The 23,840-nt window shown below is 37.4% G+C and overlaps 1 protein-coding gene across 1 annotated transcript in view; it reads left to right on the forward strand.

Annotated features, from left to right (window-relative positions):
- Positions 1-16,928, forward strand: part of ATM (ATM serine/threonine kinase) — a 141,836-nt gene extending 124,908 nt beyond the window's left edge. Inside the window, exons 58-62 of the mRNA XM_068988664.1 lie at positions 1,033-1,119; positions 8,226-8,340; positions 9,057-9,120; positions 16,106-16,242; positions 16,337-16,928. Coding sequence (XP_068844765.1) covers positions 1,033-1,119; positions 8,226-8,340; positions 9,057-9,120; positions 16,106-16,242; positions 16,337-16,520 — 587 coding nt within the window. The 3' untranslated portion in view covers positions 16,521-16,928. The remainder of the gene's footprint in view (positions 1-1,032; positions 1,120-8,225; positions 8,341-9,056; positions 9,121-16,105; positions 16,243-16,336) is intronic.
- The last annotated feature ends 6,912 nt before the right edge of the window (positions 16,929-23,840 follow it).

Raw genomic sequence — 23,840 nt, forward strand, 5'->3', positions numbered from 1 at the left:
GAAAATAATAAAACTCATGATAATTCCATTTAAGTTATTTCCGTTAATTGTTACTGGTCTTTTGCATACAACCTTTATAACACTATGATATTAACACCTAATGACTGATTCTGTTTAATAAGAATAGGAATAATGATATATATTTAAATATTCTGTGTACAATATATATTTTGACTTTCTAAGAGTTTGGAATTAACAGTAATTAGCAGTTAACAATATCTTAGAGTGCGAAACTAACAGGAATATCAGTGATCTATTGTTTTTAATGAAAGAACACTCTTTTCATCACTTAGGTACAGTATACCAGGAAGGCAGGGCATGTATGTTTTGAAAAGTTTCTGGATAATAATGAAACCCTCTTTTTTTTCTACATTGAATTCAACTAATTTTATGAACAGGAAAGTAGGCCCAGTTAATGACAGAGCTAGCCATGCATCCCAGGCATCCTGACATTCTGTTCACTATTTTTTCTGTAACATCTCATGGTGTTTTTGATTAGGTTAAAAACATTTCAAAGCATGCTATCATCTGTCTTAAAAATAGAAATGTAGTTTTTCCTGGATATATACCTAATTAAATGAATTAATGATTAATTTGTGTTACATATAATTCATCAAGCAGAAGAAAGTTTCACTGAAGAATGAAGAACTTACCCATAGGCATCTCAATTTAAAAGTATACTTAATAAATATCTGAGTATATATAATGTGCTGCTTTGGTAAATAATGGGTCTCAATTTTAACCACACTTATTTTGAAGTACAAATTTTTGAATATATGTATGTATTAGTAAAGGGAAAATTTTTTTTTAAACAAATCATCTAGGATTTGTAAAATGCAGTATAAATTAAAATAGCTGGCAAGATTTAACTTAAACTGAACATGGCCAAAAGGAAATGTACAAAATATACAACATTTCCTTTAGTAGGCAAAAAAGCCTAATAGTCAATAGTATTAGTTCAAATTATGGCTAATTGTGTTATAGAAATAGATGATATCAGTGATTTCAAGTGTTGTTTTTTTTTTTTCCTAGTTGGTTACATACTTGGACTTGGTGATAGACATGTACAGAATATCTTGATAAATGAGCAGTCAGCAGAACTTGTACATATAGATTTAGGTAAGTAACCAAAGATGTATTTCTTTGTTCAGTAAATATTTGGTCATCAAGAAATTTTTGTTGTTGTTTGCCTACCAGGATTGTGAGAATGAAAGAGAGACAGATATATCAAAACAATAAATATTGCTTATTTAAAAAAAAAAAAGCTTAAACACAGTGATACTGGAGGGAGTAGCTAATCCTGCCTCAGATAATGAGTGACATTTAAGCCAGGTTGAAGAGAAAGAAAGGATAATCTGGAGAGAAGATAGAGCAGATAATGAAGGGAAGGATATTGAAGATATAATGTTGTAGGAATGGTGAGAAATTAAGTGTGGCTGGAGTGAAGTTTGTATGTAGTTGAGTAGTTTGAGATATAGACTGGTACGAGATTATAAAAAGCCAGGCCAAGAAGTTTCAACTTCAATCTTTTAAACAATGGAAAGTGAATGAAGATATATTTGATCAGAACATAATCCTGTTTATTGGAAAGATAATTTGGAGAACAGTATAAGCAGTAGGAATACAAGTTAGGGGAGATTATAATAGTTTAAACAAGAGATGATTTGGAATAAAGTTGTATGGACCATGAGATTGGATTTAGGGACATTTTTGTAGTAATTTTGCACCAGTGATATAAGATGTGGAAACAAAGGGAGAGGGTACTCCAAAATAATTGAAGCTTCTAACTAAGGAAAACAGCAGGTTTCGTGGAAAATAAGAAACTGGTGAACTTAGTTTTGTGTGTAGTTTTGAGATATTAATGGCATTTCCAGGGGAAGTAGGCAGTTTAATATATAGGAAAGTAAAGATGTTGAAAATAGTAAGAGATGTAGAACTTTAAGCAAATAGAGTACAGTTAGTCACTGGACTAGGGGAGGTGCTAATCTTATACATCATTCTTGATGAAGAGGACTAACGGTAGAATTGTAAGGAATACCAACAGAAGTCTGAGTCTTGAATATTCCCCAGTGGTTCAGTGGTTAGGACTCAGTGCTCTCACTGCCCAGGGCCCAGGTTCATTTCCTGGTTGGGGAGCAAAGATCCCACAAGCTGCACAGCAGGGCCCAAAAGAAAGAAGGGGAAGAAAAAGGCTGAGTCAGAAAAAAAAAATGAGGAATAACCACCAAGTAATAGAATCATAGAAACTAAAGTAGGGCTATCTTGGAAGCCAAGAGAGAATAAATTTTCGTGGAAAAAGAAGCTCTGTGCTCAGTAGTATCTGATGCAGAAAGGTCAAATAAGATGAATGCTGAAAATAGGCCTTTGAACTTAATTAATCAATCTTAGTAAGTGTGGGATAGAATGGAGGAAGTGAGATTGCGAAAAGGCAAGGATTGAATGGAGGTTTGGAAGTTAAGGACATGTAGGCTAATAATGTAGAACTGTTCTGCAAGAAGTTTAGAAGTAAGAGAAGAATAAAGAGAAATTTGTTACAGAGATGGGAGGTAAATATTTGTCCCCTCCCCCACCCATTTTTGGGATTTTGAGGTGTTTTTATTCTTATTCATTTGCTCTCTTTCTTTTTTTGGCTGCACTGCATGGCTTGTAGGACCTTAATTCTTTGACCAGAGACCAAACCTGGGCCCTCAGCAGTGAGTGTGTGGAGTTCTAACCACTGGACTGCCAGAGAACTTGCTCATTTGCTTTCTTAAGATGGGAGGTACTTATAGGAGAGACAAAAAGATAATTAAAATAGCAAGGAAAATCATAAAGTATGTGTGTATAGAGTTGGCTTTATACTGGAAGCATGTAGAAGAAAGGATGAACACATTATCATTAGGAAAGTCTTTGACCAGAGGGTAATTTGAGAAATTATATTTGCTATTCCATCTTCTCTGAGAACTGAAAAACATGTTTATTTGCTAAGAATTGGAGGGATGGTAACGGACCCTAAAAGAACAATAAAAATTTTTAAAGGGGTACCATGGAAATGATACCACAAGTTGACTAGAAAGGAATATATAAGACTGGCCAAGTATTTTAAGGGATGCTTTCCTAGGATAATAATCCTAAATTTGTAGTGTCATTATATGATTTCTTCCATCAGTCCTCAATATCCTTAGAATTAAGTTCTACTTTGAAATGGTAAGCATAGAGGAACAAGGGGCCAGGAAGATTTAAAGTACTAGCAAGAGTAATCAACTTTGCAGGCTATTCCCTGAGCAGAGTAGGGAAAGAAGATAGACTAACAGACTAGAAATCTCGATGAGTTTGAAGAGTATTTAATAAGAATAAAGGGGTAGAAGGAGAAGAGGTTTTGATTAGAATGTAGAATTTAAGATTACTTAGAAAGTACTGTTTTAGGAGATGATAAGTTTTATAGTCTAGATGTTCCAGCTGGATTTAGAAAAGGCGGAGGAACAAGAGATGAAATTACCAGCATCCATTGGATCGTAGAAAAAGCAAGATAATTCCATAAAAACATCTACTTCTGCTTCATTGACTATGATAAAACTTTTTACTGTGTGGATCACAACAAACTGGAAAATTTTTAGTGATGGGAATACCAGACCACCTTACCTGCCTCCTGAGAAATCTGTATGCAGGTCAAAAAGCAACAGTTAGAACCAGAAATGGGACAATGGACTGGTTCCAAATTGGGAAAGGAATATGTCAAGGCTGTATATTGTCACCCTGCTTATTTAACTTATAGACACAGTACATCATGCAAAATGAAGCACAAGCTGGAATCCAGATTGCAGGAGAAATATCAATAACCTCAGATATGCAGATGACACCACCCTTAAGGCAGAAAATGAAGAGGAACTAAAGAGCCTCTTGAAAGTGAAAGAGAAAAGTGAAAAAACTGGCTTAATACTCAGCATTCAAAAAATGAAGATCATGGCATCCGGTCCCATCACTTCATAGTAAATAGATGGGGAAACAATGGAAAAAGTGACAGTATTTTCTTGGGCTCCAAAATCACTGCAGATGGTGACTGCAACCATGAAATTAAAAGATGCTTGCCCCTTGGAAGAAAAGCTATGACCAACCTAGCAACAGCATATTAAAAAACAGAGACATTACTTTGCCAGCAGAGATTCATCTAGTCAAAGCTATGGTTTTTCCAGGAGTTCTCGCATCTCCAGGATGTGAGAATTGGCCCATAAAAGAAAGCTGAGTGCTCAAGAATTGATGTTTTCGAATTGTTGTGTTGGAGAAGACTCTTAAAATTCCTTTAGAGTGCAAGGAGATCAAACCAGTCAATCCTAAAGGAAATCAACTCTGAATATTCATTGGAAGGACTGATGCTGAAGCTCCAATACTTTGGCCACCTGATGCGAAGAGCTGACTCGTTGGAAAATACCCTGATGCTGGGAAAGATTGACGGCAGGAGGAGAAGGGGACAACAGAGGATGAGATGGTTGGATGGCATCACCGACTTAATGGACAGGAGTCTGAGCAAGCTCCAGGAGTTGGTGATGTACAGGGAAGCCTGGCATGCTGCAAATCCATGGCATTGCAGAGAGTTGGACACGACTGAACTGAATTGAAGTTTTATAGTGTAAGTTTTCACTTAGCGGTTTGCTGAGAGAGTAAAACTGAATTTCATTAGAACAGATAAGATCATAGATATTAAATGATTTTCCCCAGAACAAATTCCAGAGTTAGGACAGAGAGGAAGATCGTGAGCTAGATCCATGTCAACATTCAATGAATTTGAGAGTAATTCTTAGAAGCTGGGGTATAGTAAATATGAGAATGAGTGGAGTTGTTAGAGCCTGAATATGGGAACTCAGTAGAGGAGTGAAATTTTGCATGAGAATGAAAGGACAGTGGTCTAGAAGGGACAAAGTAGAGATAGTAGTATGCCAACCTATGTTCAGGCCATGCTAAATGCATCTATAAATGAGAAAGGTAAATTGGTATAGCTACTTTGTGATACTGTTCGGCATTATCTGCTAAAGCTGGGAGCTGTGACCCAGCAATTCCACTGCAGTAGAAATACACACCATGTGTATAAGAATGTTCATAGTAGTACTATTCATAATACTGTTCATAGTAGTACTATTCATAATACTCCAAACTGGAAATAGCCCTAACCCCCATCACAAATAGAATGAATGAATAGTTTATAACCATACCACCCTGAATGCGTCCTGTCTTGTCTGATCTTGGAAGCTAAGCAGGATTGGGCCTGGTTAGTACTTGGAAAGGAAAATGGATGAATGAATTGTATTGTATTCATAAAATGAAATACTGTATAACAGTGAGATTGAATGAACTATAGCCACACACAACATGGAAAACACAAATACAAAATTAAGTGAATCTATATATGAAAGAATATATACTGTATAATACTGATAAAATTAATCTTCAGTGTTAGAAGTCAGGATAGTGGTAACCCTTTGAAGAGGTGGTTCATGATTGTTAGGGAGATGGGATGGGGCTTCTGGAATGCTGGCTACATAGGTTTCATAAAATCTCAATATCCATACACTTGAATGACTTTGTTAATTGATTCACTTTTCTTGTGTATCTCTTTGACTATCCATTGCTGCATAAGAAACCACCCTATACTTAGTAGCTTAAAACTACTATTATTATCTCTCATAGTCTATGGGTTGACTGGACTCAGTTGGACAGTTCTCACTTAGGATCTTTCATACTATTGTAGTCAGAACCTAGGGCTGAATTTGCCTTAGGGTTAAACTGGGCCAGTTTCTAGGATGGCTTCTTACACATTTGATGCTTCATTGCTCCTCCATGTGACCTCTCTGTATAGCAAAGTAACCTGAACTTTTTGTGTGTGTGTGATTAAAAGTATATTAGTTTATTTTTTTTTTTTAAGTAGCTCTCCCTAAGATTTGTTCATCTTTGCCTGAGGTCTTTTTTTTTTTTTAATTGAAGGATAATTACCTTAAAGTGTTATGTTGGTTTCTACCAAACATCAACATGAATCAGCCATATAACCTGAATTTCTTATAACACATCTCAGGGTTCCAAGAGGAAGGAAGTGGAAGTTAAGAGCTAGCATGCAACTGGCAGTGTCACTTCTGCTATATTCTAAGTCATAGTAATGTTATAGTACCCATCCAGATTCTCCCCTCTCTTTCTGGGACTCCAATAACAATATATTAGACCATCTCACTGTAACATATTCTGTTTACCTCCTTGTCTATATTTTCAAACCTTGTTTTTCCTCCAACTCACCCATGGTGTCAGTGGAAACCATGCAGGAAGCCTGGACTTCCAGTCTCACCCAGCTATAGCAAGGAACCCCCTCTCTCCAGTCTCACCCAGCTATAGCAAGGAACCCCCTCTCCTCTTGGATGTCAGAGGAGGCCAATTGAGGAATCTGGTCTTCTATCATCACTTAGCAGTTACTTCAGTGTGGTTACTTCAAAAGCCAGCAAAAGCAGAAGTATAAATCCAGAGTCTCATAATGTAACATACAAATAGATCGATTTCAATTGAAAATCATTTGTCAGGAAAATCATAGTTTGAATGAAAAACAAAAAATATCAGCACTAAGATGACAAAGGATTATCCAAAAAAGATTTTAAAGCAGCCATCATAAAAATGCTTCATGAAGCAATTGCAAACAAGTTTAAAACAAATGAAAAGGTAATAAGTCTCAACATGGAAGCAGTCTCAGCATAAAAATAGGACATATGAAAGAACCAGGTGAAAATTTTAGAACAGTAAAATGCAATAATTAAAACTTTAAAACTCAATGGTTAAGCTCAAGAAGCAAAAGAAAGGATCAATGAACATGAAGACAGAAGAGTAGAAATCATCCAGTATGACAACAGAGAAAGAAAAGGAGAAAATCTTCAGCAACTTGGGCTAGACAAAGAGTTCTTAGACTTGACACCTAAAGCATAGTCCCTAAGAACTCAGAACTCTCAAACTTCACCAGTATAAACAAAACAAAACAGTTATTAAATGGGTAAAGGGCATGAATAGACATTTCATCAAATAAGATAAACAGTTAGTAGATTCAGCATACAAAAGGATACTTACCTGTACCACAAATTATAGCCCCAAATTGGAAGCAATCCAGATGTCCTTTAAATGGGCAAATGCTTAAGCAAAATGGTACATCCATACCATGAAATACAACTCAGTATAGATGACAGTTTGGATGATTCTCTCGAGAATTATGTTGAGTGAAAAACTAATTCCCAAAGGTTACATACTGTTTGACTCCATTAATAAAACATGCTGGAAATTATAAAATTATAAAAATGGAAAACAGATTAGTGATTACTGGAAGAAGAGAGAGTAGGGGTAGGCCTTGGGAGGTAAATAGGTATGCCTGATACAGCATAAGCTAATATAACAGAGCCCAAAGAGTTGATGCTTTCAAGTTGTGGTGCTGGAGAATACTCTTGAGAGTCCCTTGGACAGCAAGGAGATCAAACCAGTCAATCTTAGAGAAAGTTAACCCTGAATATTCATTGGAAGATCAGATGCTAAAGCTGAAGTTCTGATACTTTGACCTCCTGATACGAACAACTGACTCATTGGAAAAGACCCTGATGTTGGGAAACATTGAAGGCAGAAGGAGAAGCGGGTGACACAGGATGAGATGGTTGGATGGCATCATCAATTCAATGGACATGAACTTGGGCAAACTCTGGGAGATGGTGAGGGACAGGGAAGCCTGGTGTGCTGCAGTCCATGGGGTCATGAAGAGTCAGACAGCTTGGCGACTGAACAACAATAATATAGCATGAGAGATCCTTATAGTGATGAAAATATTCTGTATCTTAATTGTATTAGTGTCAGCATCCTGGTTGTAATATTGTATTATAGTTTTTTGCAAGATATTACCATTGGGGAAAAATCGGTAAAAGATATATATACATATCTCTGCATTTTAAATTCTACCCTTTACTACCTCATTCTTAAAAGTCACCCTTTAATATAGGTTTCTCTGATTATATGTTAATAAATAATTTTTAAACTTGTTTTTTAAAATTTGAGGTTGATTTTTCTGGAGCATTTTGAAGATAAAGAAGGCAGGCAGAGCATAGAATAAATGACTGTGTGTTCTAATACTGATCGAATATTGGTGACAAGTTATTTGGTGCCTCTGCAAAGTTCACAGGCCAGTTGAGAGGAAAGTAAATTAGCTCTGTGACCTCCTAACCTCACTATATTTTTTACTTTAGGAGTTGCTTTTGAACAGGGCAAAATCCTTCCTACTCCTGAAACAGTTCCTTTTAGACTTACCAGAGATATTGTGGATGGGATGGGCATTACTGGTGTTGAAGGTGTCTTCAGAAGGTAAGCCAAATAAGGTAAGGTAGGGTAGATGATTTTTGGTGTCAAAATTATTCAGATTATTGATTTCCATAGATTGTAGAATTCATTGCTAGAATTACATTCCAATGCTTTACTGACTATGGGTAAAAACAGTAATTTCTCCTTCCTTCAAACCGCCTAGGATGTCAGTCAATATAATACACATACTGTTCTCCCTTACTACCTCTGAAAGCAGCCTGCCTTTACTTTTCACACCTCTATCCTAGCTAAATCTTTGTTTATTGATCAGAACTTCTATTGGGTACTCATTCTTGGGTGCATAATTTATCCTTAAGAAGTTTATGGTCTGATACCAATTCCTGCCAACTTTACAGTTCCCTGTAGCTTTCCCAGCGTAGGTCTACATACTCAATATTCTTTCTTTAGTCTACATACTCAACTTTTAACTTGGCAGATTCTAGTGAAAGTAAACTATTGATTACCATAATAATCAACTGAAAGAAATGTTTCATAGTAGCACCTTGTTACTCTTATAAATGCTAAGCTTATATTCACATACCTATTTATATTCTTTTCAGAAACATCTACTGAAAACTCACTCTGGCAAGTACTGTGCTCTTTGAGATATTAATTTGGGAATTAACAAAAACAGTTTCAGCACACTAGACAGGAATATATAGGAGATAAAGATACATTGAAAATGTTCATGTAAATTCATATTTACAATGTGTTTGTAGATGCTGTGAGAAAACCATGGAGGTAATGAGAAATTCTAAGGAAACCCTGTTAACCATTGTAGAGGTAAAGTATATTATAAGGAAATTTTTATTTCTCTACCTAATAGACTGCTGTCTTGTTAGGAGGGCACTGATTTGAGGTTCAGTACTTTGTTTTAAAGATGTGGGATGATACTGGCAGCAGGAGAGTTAATAGTGGTTTAGAAATGCCTTCAGCCCCCTCAGGTTTCTTGGAATGTACAGCACTATAAGTAACCTCTAGTCTCCAGTACGTACATCAGCACTGACATCTTAGTTATCTTGTATGGTATTATTTCCAGAATGGTTTCCTTTGGAGTTTTAAAAGAAATCAGTAAATTATATCTCCTTTCCGCTGCCCAGGTTCATAATCATGTAGTGAGATAGATGGAGATCAGAGTGTCAGCAGTGTTACTTCAGGAACATGACTGAGGAGTTAGGGCCAAACTGGCTTGCTACTGGTGCCACCTCAGTGCCTCTCTACTTTCTTAACCTGGGGACAGCCCACTGAGTGGGGTTTGGGCCTACAGGGCCTAAACACTCCATCAGGATTACTGCTTCATATTGATCAGGGCAGAAAGGGAAGGAAGTCCAGCGAATTTCCAGTGTTTATGACATTAATTCTACCCAAGTGAGAATTGAGTACCTGAGGCAGTCCTTTTCTCTCCTAGTACAGGATATGGGGGGCAAGAGACCAGGAGAGTATCCTCCGCAGAGAAGCATGGAAGCAGAGTTGTGTTAAATAACATTGATGTTGACCAAATTTGAACTTCTAGGGATGAGGCAAGAACACTAGTATTTTATCAGTTCTCCTACTGGCAGCCAAGGTTGAGAATCTCTGTTAATTCACTGGCATTAACCATTAAACCTGTGATCAACAATGGCCAGAACTATATGCCAAGGAGGGTGAAATTAATAGTCTTTTAGGGTGGTCCTGTGTCTGCAACCTTTATAAACCAAAGTCCTCTTTATAGATCTTTCAACTGCTGGTGGCAATATAGATTTTTGGTACAAAGAGTGTTAAAATAGGTCCCAATACTATGTTGATAAAATTAATTCCAAGGATGTGCTGTTCTCAAGGCTGGAAAAGCTTTGCTTTTTCCCATATTATGTTTATACATGTTATCATTTATTACAGTTGGCCATTAGTTCTGCAGCAAGAATAAATGATAACATGGATACCTCAATAATGTAGAAATCAAGTTCTAAAATTAAATTATCTTGCTTTTTTGCCTTTAAGCCAAAAAAAATCTAACTTTTCAAACTGATTTAAGATCCAAAGAAACTTCATATATCCCCCAGTATTTTACTCTGCTCAGTCTCAGTCAAAAGGTTTTTTTGTGCCTGGGTAGATTTAGGGGTTCCTTTGGTATTTGAAAGAGGGTAATTTCCTCAATGCCTCAGAAGTTTTACTGGTTGAATGCCAAATTGCTCAGGAGCCTCATTGTTTAAAGAGTAGTAGAGTATAAAATTAGATAGCTAAAAGTGGACAGATTATCCAGGGGTTCCTACATGAGTGTGAGTACTTTAGATTTTACTAAGATGTAAACTGTTGGGGAGTTTCAGACTTGGTAATTGATCCGCATCTTCACCTACAAGAACTGTGTAACATGAGCTTTATAAGCTTTGTGTGTTTTACTGATCTGCCTACTGTTTCCTCTGTAAATCTGTCTGAATTTCCTCAAATTATTTGGTGTGGTTGTCCCAATCGTCAAGAATAGTTTCCCAATTGACCTCACTATGGACTTTGTATCTTCAGCTTTATCAGGGTACTTCTCAAGAGTTTTGTTGGATCCCAGTCCTCTGGAATGTTATTTTAGTCTACTCTCCTGTCTTTATGTTTACAAATTAGTTTGGTATTCAAATACTACTCCATATATAGATTTCAGAATGCCAACCATAGCACTAGACCTTTGGTTCTGAGAAGTTTTCAATAAATTATGCCTTTTTTCTCCTACCCAAATTTGGAACTTAGTGAAAAAGAAAGAGCCTTAAGAATAATATATAGAAGATGGCAAGGAATAGGACAGGGAGATAGATCACTTTCTCCCCCACAAGTACATCAAAAGATCATTTGAATGTGGAGCAACTTCCACAAAACAACTTCTGAACACTGGTGGAGGACACCAAACACCCAGAAAGGCAACCCAAAAGGAGGTAGAACAAAAGATAAAAGACAAAGAGAGAGACAAAGGATTTAGGGACAGAGACCTGTCCTGGAGAGGGAGTCGTGAAGAAGATGCCACACAAGAGGAAACCCTCTCACAGGAGGGATCAGTGGGGAGCTTTGGAATCTCAGAGGGCAACATAACCAGAAAATAAAACACCAAGAATATGCACCTAACCACAATTACCACAGAGAAACAGCTCAGATGATTGTGTCTGCCTGCAGCAAATAGAGGCTGGGCGTGGAGGTGTGGCTGCATCATTGGTCCTTAGGAGAAGAACTAGGCTTGAATGGCCTGAGGACAGTCTAAGGGGGCTAAAGGGACATACCAACCCTAACCATGTGAATACCAGTTAGACAAGAAAAAATGAACCTTTCCTGCAGGAAGGCTCTAACTGGCACAGTGACACCTGGCATTCTCACAGAACAAAGGGTTGTGCCCTAAAGAATACCAAAGGAAAGCAAGCCTGCTGCCATTTACCACCCTCCCTTCCCGGAGACAGAGAGGCAGGAGTGCGGTAGCCAGAGGCAGAAGGCAAGGGGCCACTGCAGTCTCAGCCCTGAGATCACATCTCCCACCAAACTGTGAGCAGGCTGCCTGTCACTAACCACATCTTGCTGGGATCCTGGACAGGTCACATATGCCGGGAGTGTCACAACCTGAAACCAGCTTTCCAGAAGAGATACATAGCGCACTTGGGACTCTGCCCTTGTGGCACATCTGGGAAACCAAGCGGTCAGGACTAGGTGGGTGCATAAGATTCATGGCCTACCTGGGACAGTGTGCTCATTGAGCACCCTGTCACCTGAGCAGCTTGGACCTGAGAGGTGCACAAAACGCAGGGTCCACTTAGGACAGTGCCCTCGCAGAGCACCTGGAAGCCTGAGCAGTGTACCTGGGAAGTACATGCCGCTTTGGGCTGATGCAAACGCAGTGTGGTCCATCCACTGCAAGCACTCCCCACACATACCCACATACCAGCTAATTTTGTTTGCAGTGTTCCTCTCCACAGCACAACTGAGCGAGTGAGCGTGAATAAGTGGCCACCTTCACCTCCTCGTGTCAGGGCAGAGATTAGACACTGAAGAGACTTGCAAACAGAGGAAGCCAAGATAAGCAAAGAAGCTCTGTGGGTGGAGAAATCTTGAGACTACTAAGAAGAGAACCAAAACCCAGAGGCAGGAGGCTCAACTCCAGAACTTTAGACCATCATAGAATTCCTGGTGCCAGCGAATGTTAATAGACAAAAGCCCACCCAAAAGTCTCCATACCTACACTGAAACCAGGCTCCACCCAAGAGCCAGCAAGTTCCAGTGTGAGACACTTGATGCTAATTCCCTAGCAAAACAGGAACGCAACCCTGAATATTAGGAGTCACGGTGCCCAAAGCCATACCAAACGCATAGACATCACAAAACTCACTACTGGACACTTAATTGCACTCCAGAGAGAAGAGATCGACCTCCATCCACCAGAACACAGACACAAGTTCCCCCAACTAGGAAACCTTAATAAGCCATTAGTCCAACCCCACCCACAGGAAGTAGACACCACAGTTAAGAGGAGCCATGACCCTCCAGCCTGCAGAAAGGAGACCCCAATCAGCAATCTAAACAAAATGAAAAGGCAGAGAAATACCCAGCAGGTAGAGGAACATGATAAAAACCCACCAAACCAAATAAAAAAGAGGAGATACGGAGTCTGCCTCGAAATAGTTCAGAATAATGATAGCAAAGATGATCCAAAATCTTGAAAACAAAATGGAGTTACTGATAAATAGACTGGAGACATGGATTGAGAAGATGCAGGGCATGTTTAACAAGAATCTGGAAGAAATAAGAGAGTCAATCAATAATGAACAGTGCAATAACTGAGATTAAAAACACTATGGAGGGAACCATAGTACAGTAACTGAGACAGAAGAAAGGATAAGAGGTGTAAGACAGAATGGTGGAAATAAGTGAAGCTGAATGGAAAAAAGTATAAAAGGAAATGAGGACAACCTTAGAGACCTTTGGGACAATGTTAAACACCCCAACATTCAAATCATACATGTCCCAGAGGAAGAAGACAAAAAGAAAGGGCATGAGAAAATATTTAAAGAGATAATAGTCCAAAACTTCCCTAATATGGGGAAGGAAATAGCCACCCAAGTCCAAGAAACCCAGAGAGTCCCAAATAGGATAAACCCAAGGCAAAGAACCTCAAGACACATGTTAATCAAACTAACAAAAATTAAACACAAAGAGCAAATATTAAAAACAGCAAGGGAAAAGCAACAAATAACATACAAGGGGATCCCCATTAGGATAACTGCTGGTCTTTCAATAGAAACTCTTCAGGACAGAAGGACATACTTAAGCGTCCACTCTCACCACCAGTACTGAACATAGTTTTGGAAGTCCTAGCCACAGCAATCAGAGAAGAAAAAGAAATAAAAGGAATCCAGATTGGAAAAGAAATAAAACTCTCACAGTGTTTGCAGATGACATGATCCTCAACATAGAAACACCTAAAAATGCCACAGAAAATTACTAGAGCTAATCAATGAATATAGTAAAGTTGCAGGATATAAAATTAATATACAGAAATCCCTTGTGTTCCTATACACTAACAATGAAAAATCAGAAAAAGAAATTAAGGAAACAATCCCATTCACCATTGCAATGAAGAGTGAAATACTTAGGAATAAATTTACGTAAAGAAATAAAAGACCTATATATAGAAAACTATAAAACACTGATGAAAGAAATGAAAGGTTACACAAATAGATGGAGAAATATACCATGTTCGTGGATTGGAAGAATCAATATAGTGAAAATGAGTATACTACTGAAAGCAATCTATAGATTCAACACAATCCCCATCAAATTGCCAACAGTATTATTCACAGAACCAGGACAAATAATTTCACAATTTGTATTGAAACACACAAAACCTCAAATAGCCAACTCAATCTAGAGAAAGAAGAATGGGAGTGGAGGAATCAAACTTTCCTGACTTCAGACTATACTGCAAAACTACAGTCATCAAGACAGTATGGCACTGGCTTTGTGTCAGAAATATAGATCAGTGGAACAAAATAAAAAGTCCAGAGTTAAATCCACACATCTATGGACACCTTATCTTCGACAAAAGAGGCAAAAATATACAATGGAGAAAAGACAGTCTCTTCAATAAGTGATGCTGGGAAAACTGGTCACCCACATTTAAAAGAATGAAACTAACACCATACACAGAAATAAACTCAAAAATGGACTTAAAGACTTAAATGTAACACCAGAAAGTATAAAACTCTTGGAGGAAAACTGGCCAGAACACTCTCTGACATAAATCACCTCAAGATCCTCTCTGATTCACTTCCCAGAATAATGGCAATAAAAACAAAAATAAACAAATGGGACCTAGTTAAGCTTAAAAGCTTCTGCACAATGATGGAAACGATAAGCATGGTGAAAAGACAACCTTCAGAATGAGAGAAAATAATAGCAAATGAAGCAACTGACAAAGAATTAATCTCCAAAATATACAAGCAGCTCGTGAAGCTCAATACCAGAAAAACGAACAACCCAATCAAAAAATAAGTAAGAAAACTAAGCAGACATTTCTCCAAAGAAGACATACAGATGGCTAATAAACACATGAAGAGATGCTCAAGATCACTCATTATTAGGGAAATGTAAATCAAAACCACAATTATGAATCATTTCATGCTGGTCAAAATGGCTATCATTAAAAAGTCTACAAGTAAAGGCTGCAGAGGATGTGGGAAAAAGGGAAAACTCTTACACTGTTGGTGGGAATGCAAACTTGTACCACCACTATGGAGAGCAGTGTGGAGATTCCTTAAAAAACTGGGAATAGAACTGCCATATGACCCAGCAATTGCACTGCTGGGCAGGCACCCCAAGGGAAACAGAATTGAAAGAGACACATGTACCCCACTCTTCATTGCAGCACTATTTTCCAATAGCTAGGGCATGGAAGCAGCCTAGATGTCCATTGGCAGATGAATGGATAAGGGAGTTGTGGTAGATATCCACAATAGAATATTACTCAGCTATAAAAAGGAATGCAGTTGAGTTAGTTCTAATGAGATGGATAAAACTGGAGCCTATTATATGAGTGAAGTTAAATCAGAAAGAAAAACATGAATACTATATATTAATGTGTGTGTATATATGGAATTTAGAAACACAGTAATGATAATCCTACATGTAGGACAGCAAAAGAGACCAAATGTAAATAAAGAACAGACTTTTGGACTCTAGGAGAAGGCAAGGGTGGAATGCTCTGAGAGAATAAATTTTTTAAAAAAGAATATAGTATGAACTTGAGTAAAGTAGAAATATAATTAATTAATTAGACTAAATAATACTAAAAAAAGTAAGAGATTGGAATATCAGGTTTATCACTGATACAACTGTTGGAGAATATGGCTTAGGAGTAAGGTCCAAATAGACTTCCTTCTGCTGTCCACCACCTACAACCCTATCTATCCCTTGGTCCAGCTCACTGGGAGAATTGGGGCCTGCAAGCAAATGTTCTTACCCAGGACCATACTCATCAAGACGTGAGAGAGAAAGAAAGAACGTGACTAGTGCTTATGCCCTTTTAATTGATTAGTTTCCATCAGGAACCATGGGTCAGACAATGTCACAGCCCCCAGTTGGGACGAAGAATGGATTCAGATGGGAGGAGAAGCCCAGAGTATCGTGTTAGTGCAGTTTTCTCCACAAGGAAGCATGAAGCACATGTGATAAGTTTGCCCCTCCATTCCAGTCAACTGCCGTGTAATTGGTCTCTATTATAATACTGGTCAAAGTGCACATTGTTCTTCTAATGCAAATGTTCTCTATCTAGGTCCTCCTGTATGATCCTCTCTTTGACTGGACCATGAATCCTTTAAAAGCTTTATATTTACAACAGAGGCCAGACGATGAAAGTGAGTTCCATTCCACTCCAAATGCAGATGACCAGGAATGCAAACGAAATCTCAGGTGAGCAGCATCTGTTGACAGTTGTTCCGATTTTCCTGTTCCCAAGACCCTTTAAACTGTTCCACCTCATTAAAATCTTTGTTTTTGTCATTAGTGATATTGACCAGAGTTTCAATAAAGTAGCTGAACGTGTCTTGATGAGACTGCAAGAGAAACTAAAAGGAGTAGAGGAAGGAACCGTGCTCAGTGTTGGTGGACAGGTGAATTTGCTCATACAGCAGGCCATGGACCCGAAAAATCTCAGCCGACTTTTCCCAGGATGGAAAGCTTGGGTGTGATATTAAGCATGTGATTGCCTTGGATTCAGCCTTTATAAATTGTACTTTGGCCTTCATTGTTAACCCACCCACATACTTTGAATAAGTATTAATATTGAACTAAGTGAATTACTGTGTTTTTTAAAAAAAAAATTTAATACTTGCTTCAGTTCCCTAAAGTTGCTTCACTAGTCTCAAGCAACAGTTTTCTCATACTTTAGATATAATTGTCAATCATGCTCTAATTCTAGGCTAAACATTTGTTTTTTCTTCTCAAGTACATACTTGTATCAGTTTCAGTAGAATCACTGAATCAGTAAAATCACTGTTACAGTCAGAACAAATAAATATACTGCTAACTTTGATGTAGCTTTTAATTAAAACTTATTTCCCAGATACTACATATGAATGATAAATTATTTAATATTAGTCTATAAAAGGAAGGAAAAACTTAAAAATTGTAACCATCTATATACCATTGTAAGTAAATATGTTGGATTTTCAATAGTAAGGTCACTCAGTGCTGCTCAATAATGAAGATGTTATGATATGGAAAACAAATTTCACAGATACAGTATGGTTACTTTTTTTTTCAGAAATGTTTATTAGACTTTCTCATTCTATTTTCTTTATCTTTTAAGCCCTGTGTGTCTCCAGTACTTTATCTTTCTATAATGCCTTCATATCTGTCTTCTGGTTCATGAATTCTCTTGTCATTTGCTATATAATCTCCTTTTTAAACTATTCATTGGATTTCTCCTTTTAAAAGTTGTTATTCATTTCTAGGTATGTACCATTCTTCAGATTTGTCTATTTGTTTCATGATGTCCAGTTTTTTGTTTTTGTTTTTTTAACTGTAGGTTCTGTTTGTATATATTGGGTCTTATCTTTGGTGGACTGTTTATCCATGTATTTTGTGATTTTATAAGGTGAACTTATTTTCAGTAGGACCTTCTCATGGGAATCTTGAGTGACCTGGGTTAAGAATAATTCTTTCCAGAAAAGTTTTATGTCTGGTTATGTCATAGTTCCAGGGCTATTACTGACAGAGGACTACTCTTACTTTAATTTCTTGGCTTCAGGGTTGTAGTGTAAACCTGCTTGTGTCCCAACTTTATTGTAGACACAAGGGGAGATGCATTTAATTATTGCCCTTTTAAAGTCCTCTTAGAGAGGTTACAGCTGAATTCATAGATTAGTGAATTTGGCAAGTTTACTCTGGTTTTTAGTTTCCTTCTGAAACTGAAAAATTTTTGACCATAAGAAATTCCTCTTTCTTATAACTTCTGTAATGCATTTAAAAAACATTTCTTGTACCATATATAGCATTTCTGTGTGTTTTGTTGGCAGGGAGGGGTTTAGGTATCAAGTTTGATATACAGCTAGAAATGGAACCCTTCTGTCCACATACTGTCATTAGACAAACAAGTAAAACTACTGACTTGTCTCTTGGTGAATATAATCCTCCATCCTTAGGAAGCTGTCTGTATCTGCAGAGATTAAGAAATGGGTGGTTGAGCACTCTTTTTGTCTGTACCTTAGGTGGTTATGTAAGCAGTTTCTTGGTATTTGTTTCTGTTGCCAATGTCAGGTTTTCACTCATCTGATCTCTCCCACCTTCTCTTCTTTCCAAAACAATCTCCAGAACTTTTTGTACTATAAGTTTCTTAGTTTGATTTCTGGGAAACGGTTTTTAAATTTTCTATTTTGCATTTCAAATTAGAAGCTTATTGTGATATATATTTTTTCTTATAAATTTCCTAAATGAATATTTAATATATATTGGTAGTTTTATTACCATAGTGAATCGAGGGAATGCAGTAAACTTAGAATGTCTTTAAGAAAGCCTTGAAAAGTAAAAAGATTTTTAAAAATTGAAAAAAAAAAAACCTTGAAATATTGATGCTTGGAATAAGAAATGATCAGTTAGATGATAGCATAGGTAAGTGAATTCATCGCTGATTCCTGCAAATTGATAGATCCAGATAGTTTTGAGTAACATTATTAATCTATTCTTCAACCTTGAATGATATGCTGTAAAACTCCTGTCTTATTCAGGCTGTGAAAAGCTTGCCAGATAACAACCAGAGGGAATAACTAATTCATAGGTGATAGAATTAAGATTCTAAAAATTATGACATCTGGAACACTATTTGGAAATGAATAAGATAGAAATTTACTGGGAACAAATAATGAGTGGTTGAAGTTCTTAAATATTTATGATAGAATATTTATTGTATGCTGAGTACCTGACATACCTTATATGCAGCATCTTTTGCAAGATTAGTGATATTATCTCAGCTTACAGCTGGGGAAATAAAATAACTTGTCCAAGACCCAAATATAATAAACTGAAGAAGGTACAGGTTTAATATGGACAGTCTTTAATGTGGAAATCTTTCAAGTGAAAAGAATTTAAGCTTCACCAGTCAGTTGCTCATAAGGCCACTGGAAACCAAGGAGAGAAGCTACTAGAAAAGCAAATAAATTATAGACTTGACAGTTGTGTTCAGATTAAGGGAGATAATATCCCTTCCACTGTTCTCTGTGCTGATCATACCACCCCAAAGTATCTTCCTAATTAGTAGGTAAAAGAAATCCGTGGTCATTATAGTATATACTTAAAATATATATGCTTAGAAATGGCTAAAAATTTAAATATGGCTTAAAGCAAGTAAACACAGAGGAAAATCTTTGGTCTTTAAAGATTAAAGTAGGCTAGTCTTTAAATACCTAGAAGCTAGTATACTGGCTTGAAATATGAACATATGTGCCACTTTAAATATTTTAACTGCATGTTAATGAAATTATACATATTATGTAGATTTATTTCAGTACTGTTGAATGTATATCTTTATTATTCTGTTCAGTTCAGTTCAGTCACTCAATCATGTCAAACTCTCTGCAACCCCATGGATTGCAGTGCGCCAGACTTCCCTGTCCATCACCAACTCCCAGAACTTACTCATATGTCCATTGAGTCGATAATGCCATCCAACCATCTCATCCTCTGTCGTCTCCTTCTCCTGCCTTCAATCTTTCCCAGCATCAGGGTCTTTTCCAATGAGTCAGTTCTTCACATCAGGTGGCCAAAGTATTGGAATTTCAGCTTTAATATTCCAATGAATATTCAGGACTGATTTCCTCTAGGATGGACTGGTTGGATCTTCTTGCTGTCCAAGGAACTCTCAAGAGTCTTCTCCAACACCACAGTTCAAAAGCATCAATTCTTTGGTGCTCAGCTTTCTTTATGGTCCAACTCTCACATCCATATATGACTACTGGAAAAACCAAAGCTTTGACTACACAAACTTTTGTTGACAAAGTAATGTCTCTGCTTTTTAATATGCTGTCTAGGTTGGTCATAACTTTTCTTCCAAGGAGCAAGTGTCTTTTAATTTCATGGCTGCAGTTATTCTGTTACTTGTTTTAAAATAAATCTTTTAAAAAATATATGCTGACTCATTCATTATATTCAAATATTTTGAGTGTTTTGTGTGCCAAGCGTGGTGCTGGTTCATAGGGAGACAACAGTAAACTGCTGCTGCTGCTGCTGCTGCTGCTAAGTCGCGTCAGTCGTGTCTGACTCTGTGGATCCCATAGATGGCAGCCCAGGCTCCCCCGTCCCTGGGATTCTCCAGACAAGAACACTGGAGTGGGTTGCCATTTCCTTCTCCAATGCCTGAAAGTGAAAGTGAAGTCACTCAGTCATGTCCGACTCTTGGCAACCCCATGGACTGCAGCCTACCAGGCTCCTCCATCCATGGGACTTTCCAGGCAAGAGTACTGGAGTGGGGTGCCATTGCCTCCTCCACAGCAGTAAGTTAGAAGGGCATATCCATCCCTGTAGAACTCATAGTCTGGGGTATACAGACAGTTTACAGTGTAGTGTGAACTGGGAAGTCTGCTACATGTCAACAGACCAGTATGATGTATCTCTTTCTAAATAGTAGTTTTTCTTGATTACCTTGTAACAGAAAGCCAAATGAATGCTCTTTTTTGGGAGCAGAGGCCAGAGAGCAATCTAGTTGACATTTCTAGAGTCTATAAGAAATATACTACAATATGACAGACACAAAGATCGTGATACTCTAAATGTAAAGTTTGCATTCTGCATAATTATCATTATTTAAAAATCAGTAACTTTGGTCTTCTCTTAGAGTTTCAAGCTCCTTTGTCCAGTTTCTGAAAAACTGAATTTTGCATAAAAATAGTACAAAGTGTTCACAGAGAATAGACTCCGAATTTGATGAATAAGGCAAAAACCTAATGAAAATTATTCCCTGAAAATCACTTTTCCCATGAGGTACAACATGTATAATTTTTTTCAACATACAGCAATATGTAAAAGTACATACATTTACACTAATGTACAATGTGTAATTCTAAAGCAGTAGGTCTTAGGGGGTTATTTTACTTTACCACTGCCCCACATTTAGCAACATTTGAAGAAATTTTTTGTTGTCACTAACATGCGGAGAGCATGAAACATTGATACATAGTGTTGAAAGTGTAAGGTTAGTACATATTTCCAAACCAGGAAAGAAATGGTCATGATGTGGCTTGTAGATATTGCCTTGCTTGTGTGTGTTCATAGCTGGTCACCTGTTAATGTGATTTGCTGTTTTTTTAAATTGTAAAATAGATGTAACATAAAATTTACCATCTTGACCATTTTTAAGTGTACAGTAGTGGTATAGTACATTCATACTGTAGTCCAGCCAATCTACAGCACACTTTTCACCTTGCAAAACTGAAGTCTGTAGACATCCACAGCTCCGCATGCTCCCCTCCATCCAGCCCTTGGCAACCACCATTCTATATTCTGTCTGTCTGAATTTCACTGCCCTTGGTTCCTCCTATAAGCATTTGTCTTTTTGTGACTGAATTATTTTACTGGTTTATTATTTCACCTTATTATTAATAAGGTTCATTCCTGTTGTATATCATAATTTTCTTTTTTAAAGACTGAAAAATATTCCATGGTATGTATAGATCACATTTTTGTCTATCCATTTATCTGTTTATAAACATTTGCATTACTTTCCTATTTTTGCTATTGTGAATAATGCTGCTGTTGAACAGGGGTGTACAAATATCTCTCTAAGAGTTTTTAATCCTTTTGGATATGTACTGGAATTGAAATTACTGGATCATATGGTACTTTTGAATTTTTTGATGGAAACACCATGCTGTTTTCCACAGTGGTCAAAGTGTTTCACATTCCTACAAACAGTGCCCAAGGGTTTTGATTTCTCCACATCCTCACAAACACCTGTTATTTTCTGAAATTTTTTGTTTCAATTGTAACCATCTTAATGCATGTAGAAGTCATTCTTCCAAGAAAAAAACATTGTATACTTTTTACAAATCCAAAAACATTGTATACTTTTTACAAATCCAATGAGTGTTATTGCAAGGAACAATCAGTTTTAGGAGGAAAACAATTCTCCGTTGACAGTTCTGAAAACCTGGTTCTGCTTTGGTTAATGTTAGGTTTTCATATGAAAACCACCCCAAATGTTGCCTAATATTAGAATATTCACTGTAGATTGATAATTCTTTGTAAATACTTAATATTTCTTACTGTTTAAGCAGCATTTAAAAATTTTGTCCATGACTGTGAAGAGTTGGAAGCATTTTAAGAGAGAAAATGGTAATCACTCAGCTGATTGCAGATTTGTTTTTTGTTTGCTTTGTTTTTACTTTATTTTTTTAATTGAAATATTGTTTATGTACAGTATTATGTTAGCTTCAGGTGTACTCGATGGTGATTTGACATTTGTGTACCTTATTAAATCACTTCCTTAAATCTGATAACCATCTGTCCCTATATAAGGTTATTACAGTATTATTGACCATATTCTTTATGCTGTATATTATATCCCCCAGGCTTATTTATTTTATAACTGGAAGTTTGTACGTCTTAATTTCACTTCACCCATTTTGCCCCCTACACCGTCTCCCCTCTGACAACAGCCTATTCTCTGCGTGTGTCAGTCTTCTTTCATTTTGCTTTGTTTTGGTTTTTTGAATCCACATATGAGTGACATAATGTGCTATTTGTATTTCTCTGACTTATTTCACTTCCTATACTTACTCTAGATTCGTCTGTGTTGCTGCCAATGGTGATATTTCCTTCTTTTCTTAATGGCTGACTGATATGCCATTATATATGCCACATCTTGTTTATCCATTCGTCTACTGCTTGACACTCATGTTGCACTTATTTCTTAGCTGTTGTAATAATGCTGCTATGAAAATTGCAATTCATATATCTTTTTGAATTTTGTTATTTTTGTGCGGGGTAGACATCCAGAAGTGAAATTTCGATTCTACTCTTAATTTTTTGAGAACCCTCCACAACTGTTTCTCATAAAACAGTGCACCATGGTTTCCTTTTTCTCACGTCCTTGTCAACATGTAATTTGTTGCTTTTATGATGATGGCTTTTTTGAGAGGTGATATCTCATTGTGGTTTTGTTTTGCATTTCCTTGATCCGTGCTCCTCCCAGCCGCTGCCCCTGGCCTCGGGCGCCACCCCTGGCCTCCAGCGGGGGATGGCTCCTCCCGGCCGCTGCCCCTGGCCTCGGACTCGGGGTGTCTCCTCCCGGCCGCCACTGACTTCAGACGCGGGGTAGCTCCTCTCGGCCGCCGCCCCTTCTGAAGGAGATCAGCCCTGGGATTTCTTTGGAAGGAAAGATGCTCACGCTGAAACTCCAGTACTTTGGCCACCTCATGTGAAGAGTTGACTCATTGGAAACGACTCTGATGCTGGGAGGGATCGGGGGCAGGAGGAGAAGGGGACGACAGAGGATGAGATGGCTGGATGGCATCACAGACTCGATGGACGTGAGTCTGCGTGAACTCTGGGAGTTGGTGATGGACAGGGAGGCCTGGCGTGCTGCGATTCATGGGGTCGCAAAGAGTCGGACACGACTGAGCGACTGAACTGAACTGAACCTGAACTGATGATTGGTGATGCTGAGCATCTTTTCATGTCTGTTGGCCATCTGTATGTCTTCTTTGGAAAAAATATCTACTTAAGACTTCTATTTTTTAATTGGGTTGTTTGGTTTTTTTGATGTTTAGTTGCCTTTTCATTTTCCTGATAGCTTTCTTCATTAATATAATCATGTTAGTTTATTTTTTGTCTTACTTTCCCTTGCCTGAGGAGACAGATCAAAAAAAAGGTATTACTTTTTTTTTAAGATCAATGTCAAAGATCATACTACCTTTGTTGTCTTCTTGGAATTTTATGACTTAATTTGGTTTGAATTTAGTTTTGTATATGGTATAGAAAAATAATAGTCCAATTTTATTGTTATGCATGTAGCTATC

The sequence above is a fragment of the Capricornis sumatraensis genome, chromosome 16, assembly GCF_032405125.1.
Source record: "Capricornis sumatraensis isolate serow.1 chromosome 16, serow.2, whole genome shotgun sequence".
NCBI classification, from domain to species: Eukaryota; Metazoa; Chordata; class Mammalia; order Artiodactyla; family Bovidae; genus Capricornis; species Capricornis sumatraensis.